At 45.5% G+C, this 13,446-nt stretch overlaps 2 protein-coding genes across 2 annotated transcripts; both read right to left on the bottom strand.

The window, feature by feature from the left end:
• Nucleotides 1-11: 11 nt before the first annotated feature.
• Nucleotides 12-7,160, bottom strand: ccdc15 (coiled-coil domain containing 15). Its single transcript, XM_046410351.1, has 10 exons — nucleotides 6,649-7,160; nucleotides 5,951-6,088; nucleotides 5,623-5,751; nucleotides 3,587-3,703; nucleotides 3,340-3,459; nucleotides 2,169-2,288; nucleotides 1,982-2,085; nucleotides 1,482-1,676; nucleotides 875-1,026; nucleotides 12-796 (listed from the first exon to the last, which is right to left on the bottom strand). The coding sequence occupies exons 1-10, from the start codon at nucleotides 6,820-6,822 to the stop codon at nucleotides 747-749; spliced, it is 1,299 nt and encodes a 432-aa protein (XP_046266307.1). The 5' UTR covers nucleotides 6,823-7,160; the 3' UTR covers nucleotides 12-746.
• Nucleotides 7,161-7,580: 420 nt separating this feature from the next.
• Nucleotides 7,581-12,637, bottom strand: psmg1 (proteasome (prosome, macropain) assembly chaperone 1). Its single transcript, XM_046410371.1, has 7 exons — nucleotides 12,418-12,637; nucleotides 11,697-11,800; nucleotides 10,940-11,085; nucleotides 9,629-9,691; nucleotides 8,788-8,986; nucleotides 8,124-8,254; nucleotides 7,581-7,749 (listed from the first exon to the last, which is right to left on the bottom strand). Exons 1-7 carry the CDS (start codon nucleotides 12,534-12,536, stop codon nucleotides 7,672-7,674), a joined length of 840 nt encoding a protein of 279 aa, XP_046266327.1. The 5' UTR covers nucleotides 12,537-12,637; the 3' UTR covers nucleotides 7,581-7,671.
• Nucleotides 12,638-13,446: the final 809 nt, after the last annotated feature.

Here is a 13,446-nt window from a genome sequence, read left to right as displayed (position 1 = left end):
AACCCTCTAACTTAGACGTGTACAGACTTCTTTATTGATCACTAATCACATGTACAAAAAGTATGTATGTAATGTAAAGTCTGTGAGCACACACATTTCTTTATTATTAATAAATAACAATAATCTGCTGCTAATCTGATTTATCAACAGCACCAAACAAAAATACTCACAAAGCAACGCTTAAAACATTAAACTATTTTGTTTAAATACTCCCCAGCATTTAAATTAGGACAAAAAAAAAGAAAAATAAATATCTACACCTATCTACGTGCACCTACGCCTCTGCACACATCAGATGCCTCAGCTATGACACTAATCTTGTGTTTCCAAGTAAAAAAAAAATAATGATTAAATTGGGAGGAAAAAAAAACCAAAATCAGATTTTAATGTTTGATTCTGCTGAATCACACTGTAAGACGTGATGTGACCCTTTGCAGCGTGAAACACAGCACAAGCTACACCAGATTATCTTTAATTCATCTGGTTATCAGGATCAACATCTGGAAACCATCGATGTCTGCGTTGGGATGTTCTATGGGACAAGTGAAAGCCTGGGGCTGCTGGCAGCACCAGATGAAAAGTCATGAAAAGTCATGGATCATCAAGTCACTCGGATTAATCTTCTGGTAAAAAAAAAAAAAATGTCTGCACCAAATGTCAGGTCAATCAATCTGATATGTGATGTTTCAGTGTGGAGAAGAGCCCAGTTCTGCCAGACAACATCCTCTGTAGTCCATCAGCCCCCTTTACTGCAAATCCAGACTCAGCACTGTCGAATGCAGGGCCTTGGCATACGCTGCGGAAGAGACAAAAGCTACCGTCAACAGGAGGGGCGAGCAGAGGCCGAGGCAGGTGGACGAGGGCGCGCCGTTACCTTTGGGATTGTTGTGAAAGACGCAGTTGTTGGCGCAGGTGTCGGGGTGGGAGTCCCAGAAAGAGGAGGCACAGAAGCAGAGAGGAGGGAGCTTCTCCAGCTCCTCCTGAGACAGTCGCTCCTTCATCTGAGCCCTCAGAGCCTCGACGAACCTGCAGACAGTTACAATCAGACGGCTCGGGTCGTTTGGTCCGGACCAGGAGGACACATGAAGTCATGTGGACAGACAGGTAACTCATCAATACTGTGCCACACCTCACTGAGCTAAATGTGTTTATCTTCTGTGGTGTCACCGGGAGTTCATGAAGAAAACCTCTGAGCTTTAACAGCTGAGACCGAGACTCTCGCACAAACAAACAAAACCAAACGGGGTTTGCTGCAAGGCGCCTTTCCTCTTTCACGATGTGACAAGCTAAATGCATCCCCAGCAGTGGAAGTACATTAACACTGTAAGTGTGACATCGCCTGAAGCAGCTTATCAGACTTCCTCCCAGCTTCCTCTGGAGCCACAAAAGGCTTTTGGACAACCTTTTCACGCCTGCAGCCGACCTGTAAACAAACTGTGGTGTGTAAAGTCGGTGGAGTCGGGCGTCCGTCCATTACTTACCTTGCAGTTACTTTGCCTTTCTCCTCTCTCTTCCTCCTCTGCAGCTCCGCAGTTCTCTCCTCGTCCTCAAGCTTCAGGCGCTCCAGAACGAGCAGCTCCCTCTCCTCCAGCTTCCGTCTGGCCTCGGCGAGCTGCTGCACTCGCTCCAACTTCCTCTCCTCCTCCCGCCGAATCTGCTCCTTCTCCGCTTTGATCCTTCAGACAAGACGAGGACATTTGAGAGGAGATCTGCACTGAGACCAGAGGATCACAAGCAACGTGCACTCACATGCCAGCGTCTTGCTGTGGTTGGTCTGTACGCTGCACACAGAGGCTGAGCGTCCAACCATATTTTAATGACGACTTAATACTTAAATCTGCTTTGCTTAGAAACTCGTCATATTTAACTTAAACTCACACGGAAATCTTTTGAAGCCACAGAGGTCGATCTTTTTGTGCTCTAAAGGCAGATTTTGGGCGTACATGAAAAAGAGGAAGTGATGAAAAACCCCTGCAGTCACCTTGCTGTCCTCTTCAGGTGTTTCCTGTGCTGCTCGTTCTCCTTCACTTGCTCTCTCTCGATGTTCATGTAGAGCCGACGGTGCATCAGGAACTGAGACTCACGCTGCAGACACACACGTGTTATCTGAAACATCTGGACTCATGGGGTCTGAACGGGGAGAGTGGACGGTTTGCGCTGATGTCTACCTGTCTTTTCAGCTCTTCTCGGTGGGTCAGAGGCCACAGGACGCGTGGGACGCCGAGGTTGGACTGGAAACCAGCATCGGGATGTGACCGGTCAGACTCCCAGGATTCAGCTCCACTCAGCTGAAACAGTCAGAGACGCCGTGAGAGTCGGACCACAGCGGCTTTGATCAGCCAGTGTTTGTGAAACAGACAGGAGAGCAACAGCTGCTAACTGATCGCAGTTAACACAAAACACAACTGACCGATGGCTTTCTTACAGCACACCTAAACCATCACTGCTGCAGCCAGCTGATTTCTCAAGTTAATGAATCACAGCTCTTACTGTAAACTCTGGTATCACTGAACTTGGCCCGGTTTCACACTTTATCAGCTCTTTAAAGGGATATCACGCTCATAAAGTTTCAGTTATCTGAGGTTATGAGTTGACGAGAGTCACCTGCAGACCGACAAGACCTTCCAGTCCTCTGAACTGGGACGCAGCAGTTCTTAAGCGCTCAGAGACACCTGGACTATCTGAGCTTTTCTGCTCTGATGAGACCAAAGTCAGTTATCTGCTCATACTAAACATTATGTTAACATAAACCTCAAGAAATACAGCATTCATACCAGAGCTTTCAACTAACTTTGAGCTGGTCAGATTTCTCAGCACTGACTCAACTGTTATGATTCAGTAACAGCCCAGCTTTATCCTGCACTGCACATCACATTTGGTTCTAACTGCTTAAACGGTTCAAAAGTTATTGAGGAATAATTAAATGTATAAACTTCTGTAAACAGAAAAAGCCGGAATCTGAAGTTAAAACGAGCTCCTTTTGGTTCACTTCTAAGAAGGTTTATGGATGCTTCTCTTCCTGGTCACTGGCACCACAACCACTGGACAGGAAGTTTTGCTTTGATACCAGCAGCGTGTGTGCAATATGAAGTCTGTGCGTCTCAGTTCGACTATTGAACTAGTTGTGATGGCTGACAGCTCAGTGGGAAAGACAACACACACACACACACTACTGCACAAATACAGATGTGTGTCATAACCACATAATTCGCTCTGATTTGTGACATCCTGACTTGACACGTCATCTAACTGCAGTCTGTACTGGTTGGGGTTCTGATGGCTTCCTGCATCCTACACGAACCCACACAGAAAAAGGTGTCACTGTGAGTACTCATTAACCTTCTGCTGAACGAGGGGACATTCATGTTGACTGGTGAAGAGCTGATCATCGCCCTCTTCTTCCTCATCATCCTCCTCTTCCACTTCCTGCTCTGCCCTCAGCATGTGAGATCCAGCTTTCTGTGGGATGCAGAGGAACAACGTGGGTTTTGTTATTTTTATGACATCCTGGATGCACAAGAACGTACAAAATTAGATGAGCCGTGACTTTTTAAAAGAGGAACGAGTGTGAGACACAGGCGCTCACATGTCTGGTTGCAGAGATGTTCCATTCTCCTCCAGGAAGGTCTGATGTCACTTCCTCATGCGGGATCATCCGACAGGCAGCCAGTCTGAGTCTGACCCGCCGCACGCCTTCACTCGACTGGAAAACCGTGGAAATAAATAATCCTCCCGATTAATCACTGTCACATTATATTATTATTAAATCACTCATACAAGGAAACACTGCAATCAGTTTGACTACCAAAAACAACACACACACTGCAGCCTTCATCCTGAAGAAACCAGGATCACATGTTGCCAGCTGCACATCACAAAGAGGTGACAGAAGTCTGTCTGGGTCCCTGGGCAGACTAAGATCCACCACAGAGAACACAAGACCTGACAAATGCTGGATGTTCAACACCAATATTGAGACTGGAAGTTATTTTTTAAAAAAATGATAGCAACAAATTGGCCCGTATTACATAAAATAGTAAATGTAAAGATCTCTTTTGTTAAATAACTGTGACCAGATGTCAAAAGTCAAAGTCAAAGTCAAAGTGTACTTTATTGTCAAAGATCTATGTAACAGGGGTTAGCACAGAAAATTGAAATTTCGTTTGACCAGTCTCCAATGTGCAGTAAAAACTAAAAACTAAAACTAAAACTAAACATGTAGGTAAGACAGTGACAATAATTTCACACACACCCATACACATACGCCCACAACAGGCACACACAGTGTGCAGTAAAAGGACAGCATCCTGATAAAACTATGTACAATAAAAATACACACACACACACACACACAGTCATAGCAGCAGAAGTACAGTCAATGGACATACCGGTATGTGCAGTGGGATGCAGTATGTAAGGTGCAAAGAGTAAAAGTGCAAGTGACATGTCGTGAAATGTTCATGGAGTGTTCATCAGTGTGTTGATGAGTCTGATGGCTTGTGGAAAGAAGCTGTTTCTCAGTCTGCTTGTGCGGCACCGCATGTTGCGGTAGCGCCTCCCTGATGGTAGTAGGGAGAACAGTTTATGTGCTGGGTGAGTGGGGTCTTTGATGATGGTTATTGCTCTTCTGGAACAGTGTGAGGTGTAGAGGTCCTGAATGGCTGGTAGTGGTGATCTGATGATCTTTTCTGCAGTCCTCACCACCCTCTGTAGTGCCTTCTTGTCTGCAGCTAGACAGCTGCCGTGCCAGACAGAGAGGCTGCTGGTCAGGATGCTCTCAATGGCACCTCTGTAGAAGATGGTGAGTGCAGATGTGGGGAGGTCAGCTCTTCTCATCCTCCGCAGGAAATGGAGTCGTGCCTGTGCTTTTTTGACCAGGGAGGTGGTGTTTGTGGTCCATGTGAGGTCTTCTGTGATGTGCACTCCAAGGAACTTTGTGCTTTTCACCGACTCCACAGCACTGCCATTGATGAAGAGTGGGATGTGTGGTGGTTGTTTTTTCCTGAAGTCCACAGTTATTTCTTTTGTTTTGTCGACGTTGAGTGACAGGTTGTTCCTCTCACACCAGTTGATGAGTTGGTGTACCTCCTCCCTGTATGCTGTGTCATCGTCGTCACTGATGAGTCCCACCACTGTTGTGTCGTCAGCAAATTTGATGATGTGATTTGTTGCAGATCTGGCACAGCAATCATGGGTCATCAGTGTGAACAGCAGAGGAGAAAGCACACATCCTTGTGGCACCCCGGTGTTTATGATGGTGGTCGCTGAGGAGTTGTTTCCGACTCTGACTGTCTGCGGTCTGTTTGTGAGGAAGTCCAGCAGCCAGTTGCACAGTGGAGTGTTGATGCCTATTGCACTCAGCTTGTTCACCAGATGTTGGGGATGTGTGAGCTGCTATAACAGCTGGTTTTATTCCTCCACAACACTCAGCGACTCATTTTCCTCAAAGCATTAAAAAAATGCAGTCTATTTTGTGGTATTGACTTTTGACTTTCCTCACTTTTTAAAATGAGGCGAAGAAAGAAGAGGATCACCCGGGTATCTGAACACTACAGTTTTGTGTGGCACACATCACACCAGCAGGCAGAAAATGAGATTACTTTGCTGAAAGTTCCCTCTCACCTCCTGAGGGCTCCTCAGCTCCCCTCTCTGTTGTGCAGGACCTCCTGCAGACATCAGCTTCTCACCAGAAGACACATGGTGGGTCCAGACCTGACGCTGCTGGTGCTGGACTCTCCTGTCGGGCTTCGGCTGAACATAAACACACAGTTTTACAATTAACGCTTGGATCAGGCGGGGAGAACAGCTGTAAGGACAAGCAGAGGACTCAGCCACGCTGCATCACTAAGTCAGTAGGAGACAAGTTTCCTAAAGTCAGCACTCGTCCCTGACATATCAGAGTTAAGACTATCTCATTAATACTTCACGGTCAGAATAATGCTGTCTTCACCCCAGGCTGCAGTCTCTTCTTGCTGACTTGAGCTTGCTGTGCCACACGATGGCGCACTTCATCTTGAAATCGTCGAAGGCTTTCTTCGTTCTCCTTCCTCTTTTCTGCCTGGATCTCCTCAGTCAGCAAGGCAAGAGTCTAAAGCGAGACGTGGGAAGCCTCTTTAGACTCTGTGGGAGAACCAGGAGCCCCAATTCACGGGGCTTTGCAGTATAATACTTCTATGTTTTGTAAGAAATTTTTAATAATTGTTATGAGTGTATTGCACGTGTACCACCATCAGAGTACAATAAAGAAAGGCCAAAACACCTTCATGTGGTCTGTCCAGCAGAGATCACAGACAAGTTTGTTTTCACTCTGTAAAATGCTCCAATTAGTGTGTATCTTGGTCACAGTGTCTCCAGATTTAAACCTTTCTTTGACTGTGAATGACTTTTTGAGAACAAAAAGTATATAAATTTGAATACATATTTTCCAAAACACTGAACGCCTTCTTATTTCGTGTATTAGCAACAGCTCATCACTTTGTCAGCTGACTTGTGGAGGAGTAAACATCAAGCATATGGACAACTTGAACAAAGAGGAAGAAAAGCCCACATCAACAAGACACGGCGTTAAACTTAGCAGAAGTCACTCATCACTTCCTCAAACCTGCGGGCTGCCTGCTCATCACATCAACAGTTAAATGCCAAACTCACACACGGGTGCTCCAGGAAGTCCTGCCCGCACTCCACCCAAGCTCCCACCGCCACCACCGCCTGGTTCCTCTCGGCCAGCACCTTGCTGGCTCTGGAGGCCGGGCGCTCCTTAGTCTGACTGACTGAAGCTTTACACTTGCCGTTTTTCGGAGTAATAAGCCGGCTAGCACTCATTGGTAACGTTAGCCTCCGCTATGCTAAACTCTCAGCTTCAGCTACAGTCTCATCATCCAGTGGGCCTGGTCACACGCTGGTGTAGCGTTATGTGGCTTTCTTCACTTGTGTTCAATTATTATTTTAGCGAAAACAAAGGAAACATGAAGAAAAATCCCAGTAACGTTTGTCTTGCTTGTTTGAGTTTCGCTCACTTTCTTCGTCTGCTGTTGGTTTCCGGTGTTCGCCTAACAGCTCACTGATTCATTACTGCCCCCTTCTGGACAAGAGGGGAAGTTTAGGAAATGTAATCCATCCATCCACTACTACAAAAATAAAACTGGATATTTCTAATAATAAGTATTGCTCAGTAGAGTCGGTTTTCAAGAATTCCCATCATGAGCAGGAGCCAGTTCATGAGTTCACAGTTCAGACTTACAGGGGGGGTCTCTTACAGAACAGACACAATTCAGATTGTTCGATTCCTTTTTGTTTCTGTTCTTGGTTATGTCTGATCTTCAGTTTGTCTGAACCCTCAGTGTCAGCTGAATGGGGTAAAACAAACTGTTGTATTCTGAGGCTCTGATCCGTTAGTTCAGTGTAAACTCTTCAGTGTCGTGCTGAACTCCTTCTGCATGACCTTCCTCCCCAGTAACAACACTACGTCAGTGGGAGCAGGAACATGAACTCAACTGTAGTCTGAAAGTAGCTATGGCCTACTGATAAAATGCTCTCTTTAATGATATAAATAATTAAACTACTGACATTTAAACAAAGGCTTTTTTATACTTAATTTCTTTATTTAAAAAATGACAGTATTTTACTACAGGAAAATAGAATTAAACTGCATTAAGTGTAATGTGTCCGTTTTCAGATGTAAAGATTACTCTGAATGTTGGTGTTGGTGACAAACTTGCGGAGGACGTCTGTGCTTGGAGACCAGTCCAACTGAGGACAGAAAGAGAAAAGCAGGACATTAAAATGTTGACAATGAGGAGAACAGGGAACAATTTAACAGAGGTTTAACAAGGCCTAATTCACTTCACCGTCACCATGTTCAGTTCAAAACCTCAAAAAACTCAACACGAGAATACAAGACGGGGAGCAACAACTACAGCTGGATAAGAAAAAACAAAAAGCGGCAATGACATCATCGACGGCGTGCGGCTGAAAGTGCATCGGAGTGGTGCTCGTGAGCGTCCTTCAGGCACTTCAGATATGAGACAAACTTTAAACGAGTGGCGCATCTGCTCTCCTCATCTTTCTGATCACTCGACCTTCTGAAAGCCCCCTCAGATTTAACAGGAAGAAAAGCAGCTCACCTGTATGGACTTGTCAAGCTTGGTTAGTGCAGGCTTGTAGGTCTCCATGGTGACAGAGTCCGGGCCGATCACGTCACTGTAACACTGGTAAACAACAGCGGCGATGCGGTGGACCTCGCAGTGGTTCAGTACTGATCAAACAGCAAGAAGAAGAAGAAAAGGTTATCAGACGGCAAGTGAACTTCTTCATCCTGATGATACCTCTCTTTGTTTGGACTTCCTGTGTCTGTAAGTGCACTGGCACCAAAACAACTAAATCAGGATGCGAGACTATGTGTGCTCAGTGAGTGGAGAGGGGCCTAATGGCTCTACATTTCATTCAGTTGGCACACTCTGTTGTACAAAACGACTTGCTTCCCCCCCCCAGACGTACACACTTCAGCAGCAATTTGGCGCTCAGAGTCTCGCTCAAGGACACAACAGGAAAAGTAAAGAATCAAACCTGGCCAAAGCTGGATTTACAGTCAACACAACGGCTTAATGGGAGCCTCCCAGTCATGCTTTAATGTTTACGCTCTTTCATTTAGAGACGAGACGTGCGGCTTTAGAGTTTGAAGTGTGTTTGAGAATGTGAGAGAGAACAGGAGGACCACCTGGCCGGCGGACCCGAGGTAACCTGAGTTCTCCGACACCTGAATCAGAGAGACGTGAACAGCAGCGGTACCTGCAGCCGGGAGTCCAGTAACTATGTTGGGCTGCTCCAGTGACCGGCAGACTGACTGACCACTGAAAGCACCGCTGTGGAGGGAGCGCAGGAAGGGGGCGGAGCTACAGCGCAGATAGTCTGCCGTCTTGAACTCGGCCACAGGGCAATCAGACAGCACAGTCACATTCAGCTCTCTGTGCTGCAGACAGTCAAAAACCTACGAGAGAAACACACGGTCAGCCCTGCACAGTACCTGCATGTTTCTGTCTTTGGCCACCGTAATCCAAACACTGCCCTCACCACAGCACGCACTCTTCATGGTTTTGATTGAACAAGCTGCAGGAAGCATCTCTGGTCCATGCTGACATGATTCGGTTGCACTGCATCCCAAAGGTGCTCCGGAGTGAGATCTGTTGGCACTGAGCTCACGTTGCTGGCAGAAGCAGCTTGAGATGTGCTGTGTGACATGACATGCTATGCTGCTGGCCACAAAGGGATGCAGTGCTAATGAGGCAGGCTGTGTGCTGTTGGAACCATTCTCAGCTGGTGTTAATGGGCCTAATGTGAGCCTGAAAAATCATTCCCCAGCCTGAACGTTTGACACGAGGCGGGATGGATCGACAGATTCATGTTGTTTACACCAAATTCTGACCCCGCCATCTGCACGCTGGCAGCAGAAAATCAGACTCATCAGCCCGGGCAGCGTTTTTCCAATCTTCTGCCGTCCAGTTTTGCTGAGCTTCATCAGCGTAAGCAAACAAACACATAAATGTGCTGTCTGTTTGCAGCTGCCCTAAATTTACATAAGAACATAACTCAATCACAGTGTCTTCCAGCTGGCTTTGCAGTATAAACGTACCTTCTCTGTCCACTGAAAAAGCTGGTCCTCTGCAACGTGGCAGGTCACCTGGCATATCAAAACCTTCAGGGCAAAGAATGCAAGAGATGTTTTATGCATCACTAGTGGATCAAAGACAGACTTTTGTTGGTCTGAAACACACAAGTGGGACTCAAAGACAGGACGGACTGATGATACCGAAAGATGACAAATTAAAGAAGGTAAAAAACAAACATCCCATAGAGCTCAACCATCACACCAACCTTAAAATTCGCTTTTCTGTGTGAATGTGCAGCACATTGCAAAAGCAGAAAGGATGCAAACAGGAAGCAAAGAGACGCGTTGAATTTTGTCAAAAATTGACTCTGATTACACTGAGGATAAACATCTAAGGGCTCAACTTCTAGGAAATAACAATGGAATAATGCGTATATCAGTATAAAATATATATATATATAAATTAATACATTCAATATTCAAGTCCAAACAGTAACCAGTGGGGTGTCCTCGGCTTTCTCCTGCTCTACTGTCATTACAGGAAAAAATACATAGAAAATCACACTCTATAAAGTCTATAAATGCATTTAAAGAAGCATTCTGAATGAAAACTGTGATGACAGGAATTACAGCAGATCAGTGACGTATGCTGGGTGATCACAGCTGCTTTACCGTGTATGAAAGTCTTGTCCTTCAGCTCATTAAACCCCTGCAGGCTGATAAATCCGAAGCTTTACCATCACGCACGGCGATTCGCTGTGCTTATCTTGATTAAATCACATACAAACGACACAAGCCTGACAGGAAATAACCACACACACCTGTACACACATCGGACTAGTGTGTTATAGCTCTGCATTCTGACAGTTTAGGCATGGATTACTTTAATCCTGTGTGTCACTGCCTACTTTCCAAGTTCTGAGGCTCAAGAGGAGTTTCATGCTTTATTGTTGGACTGCACTACAGTGCAAATGCTTCCATTACAGATCAATTACGATATGCTGTGAGCAGTTACAACGTGAGGTACAGGAGGACTGAGACTGAAATAACCCTGGACTCATGCAGTCTTCTCAAGGGCTTCACCAAGCTAAGATTTTCCAAGACTCATTTGACATTGGACGTATCTGAATTTCTCATGTTTCTCCAGTTCAATCAGGTTTTTCCTTTCATTTGTCACCTGCGTGTAGGCTGGCTGAACTGGGCCGCGCCCAGCCTCACGTGCTCAGAACACACACACCTTAAACCGAACGTTCACTGAGTTTATAACACTCACGTGCTTCCTGTGGCATTAATCACACAGCACACACAGGCTACCCGGCTCAGCGTGTCACTCACCGACGGGTCGTCCTTCCGTCTGTAGAAAACGCATGCCGAGTCCACGCTGGTTTGCTCGGTCACAGCCCGGCTCCTCTCGTTCCACACCGACGCGTGTCCCACTGCGTCCCAGTTTGCAGAGGTGAGAACGTACACCGACAGAAACCCTGCGAAGACGGACGCGCTCAGGATTCAACAACAGCTCACAAGTGGCAGGAGCTTTTCTCTTTTCATGCTTTACTGGGCTGACGCGGTGGCTTATGGGTAAGTAAGTACCGTTCACTCAGAGCTGAAATTAATCACTGACATCTGTGATCAAAAAAGAAGGGTAAACTGAACGTCACCTGAAGGCATCATCTTGTGCTACGGAGAGATGGACGTTTCAATACTGACATTTTATTATTGACATTTTTAGACAAAACAATCAATTCACAAAATAATGCACATATTAATCAGCAGTGAAAATAACCCGTAGCTGCACCCTTACTGCCATTAACAGGCGGCTGCATTACATTAACAGCAGGTGTTCCATCACCACATCCTGCTGGTTTACTGACAAAGTGGACGAAATGGGCTGAAGCCATCGTCAGTATTCATAATCAGTGCTGTGAGACGGGACTGTAATTACTGTGCATCAGCAGACAGAGGCTGAACATAAACACCACGGGCACATGTCATCACAAGACAAAACCATAAAGTTTGATTTTACAAGTAATAAAAGTGTTTGAGCCGTCAGGGGGACTCGTCACAGTTTAGCACACAGGACAGTTTGACTTACTGGCAGCGTTGTGTCCCACAGCGAGGATGAAGTCTGAACACTGTAACTTGTTTCCGGACTTCAGGGACTCGGAGACCTCAGGGCTCCAGAGCAGCTGAACCTCCCTGAGGAGGAGTGAGGACGGTTAGACAAGGAGGAGCAGGGGACACCGGTACAACCAAGCATCTGAAGATTTATACTGAAGTCCACCTGTCATGCAGGTGCCTGCTGTTATCTGTAAGAACCGAAAAGCTCATGGGCTTAACTCTAAAGTTTTATTCATTTAATGCTAACACATTAAATAAGTAAAACTCTTCGATACATGCAGAACATCCACCACCAGTAAGTGGAGTACATTTGCACAAGTACTGCAATTGGGGGGAGTTCCGAATTATTTTTAAAGTTACTTCTTAGTGCTTCTAATCCACTGCTATTCTTTTACTTTTTACAATGTAGTACATCTGTTCGATGGCCGAAGTCACTGCTGGGTGAAGAGTGGGTGTTACCGGGTTTTCATGCGTCATGTTAGCGAGCTAAGCTAACGTTACAGTCGCTGAAACACGTACGTCAGGGTACAACAAACGGTGTGGAGCAACAAACACATTTGGAATCGAGAGGATGAAAGTCTGCGTCTGAATGAATTTTACGTCTAAAAATAATTTCGCCATCCGGCGTCACTTGATCTAATATGTCCATGCTTTCTGACTTTCTGTTTGCATGCTAGCGGAGTAACGTGATTTACCTCTTTTCCTCCAGTTCTCTGCGGATTTGCTCGTCTTCTTCGTTTTCATCGAGGTCGTCGTCATCCTCCTCCACGGCCCGAGAACACACCGACAAAACTTCACCGAAAAACGTCGCCATTATCACAGGGTTTGCAGAGTAAAATGAAAGTTTGGTCAGAAACTCGGACCGGCTGCAACCATGACAGACGTCCGTCACTTCCGGCAGTAACACCCGTTTCACAATAAAAGCACCCAAACCGGATTTCTTCAAATGTCAGTTGACAAAAGAAAACCAAAATAAGACTTTGAACAGTTTTTGATCAGGTTGAACGAATGAGTAAGTAAAAATGAAGAAAGGCATTATAAAATTGTTAACATTAGTGAGTGACATTACAACAAATTAAACTGTATAACTGAATTGTGCAAATATAAAATATTTGTGCAGAAAGTCCAGTGATGCAATTCCAAAAGCCCAATTGATACAAGAAAAATAAAGTACAATCCAAAAAATAAAAGAATCATCTTAGCGGCGGATCTTCTCATGTATGAACATGAGAAATGAGTACAGCAATCAGTGACTATTTAATTCAACGGCCATATGGACGTGTTATCATTGTTAGAGACAGACTTGAATGTGAATGTGTCCTATAAGCATGACTGTTACTCTGTTAAAAAATGTCCAACAAACAACGTTCTTTTGAAATGCACAGAAACACCTTCACCTGAGCCACTCAAACACACGGAGAAGGGCCCCACCAGTCGCTCCCCACAGTCCCTGTGGGAAGCTCAAAGCCCTGGGCTGCATGCTTCAGTACTGCCTGTCCGACGCATTTCTGCCTGAGCTGCTCACTTAAATCAATGAATTATTTAAGGCTCTCCTGTGGTTTCACATGGTGTGTGGTTATACAATACATACAGCCTGGAATATGACTAACCATTAATGTAGGATTGCTTGATGTGCTATTTTTGGCCCTGATGCCAATCAAGACTAAACCTGACATGCCACATGACTCCACCAGCCTCTTAGTGGTAATGCATAATTAACAGTG

This window comes from Scatophagus argus, chromosome 14, assembly GCF_020382885.2.
Source record: "Scatophagus argus isolate fScaArg1 chromosome 14, fScaArg1.pri, whole genome shotgun sequence".
Taxonomy (NCBI): Eukaryota; Metazoa; Chordata; class Actinopteri; family Scatophagidae; genus Scatophagus; species Scatophagus argus.
This window is presented reverse-complemented; position numbering and strand designations above follow the sequence as displayed.

Bases quoted from the DNA above. Each gene is read 5' to 3' on its own strand.
- psmg1 (XM_046410371.1), bottom strand. From the start codon at position 12,536: ATGGCGACGTTTTTCGGTGAAGTTTTGTCGGTGTGTTCTCGGGCCGTG. The intron at 11,086-11,696 runs GTAAGTCAAACT...CCGTCTTCGCAG, and splicing joins TGTGGGACACAACGCTGCCA to GGTTTCTGTCGGTGTACGTT. The intron at 7,750-8,123 runs GTGAGCTGCTTT...TTCTGTCCTCAG, and splicing joins AGCTTGACAAGTCCATACAG to TTGGACTGGTCTCCAAGCAC.
- ccdc15 (XM_046410351.1), bottom strand. From the start codon at position 6,822: ATGAGTGCTAGCCGGCTTATTACTCCGAAAAACGGCAAGTGTAAAGCT. The intron at 6,089-6,648 runs GTGAGTTTGGCA...GTCTCGCTTTAG, and splicing joins ACTTCCTGGAGCACCCGTGT to ACTCTTGCCTTGCTGACTGA. The intron at 3,460-3,586 runs GTGAGCGCCTGT...TGCATCCCACAG, and splicing joins ACATCTCTGCAACCAGACAT to AAAGCTGGATCTCACATGCT.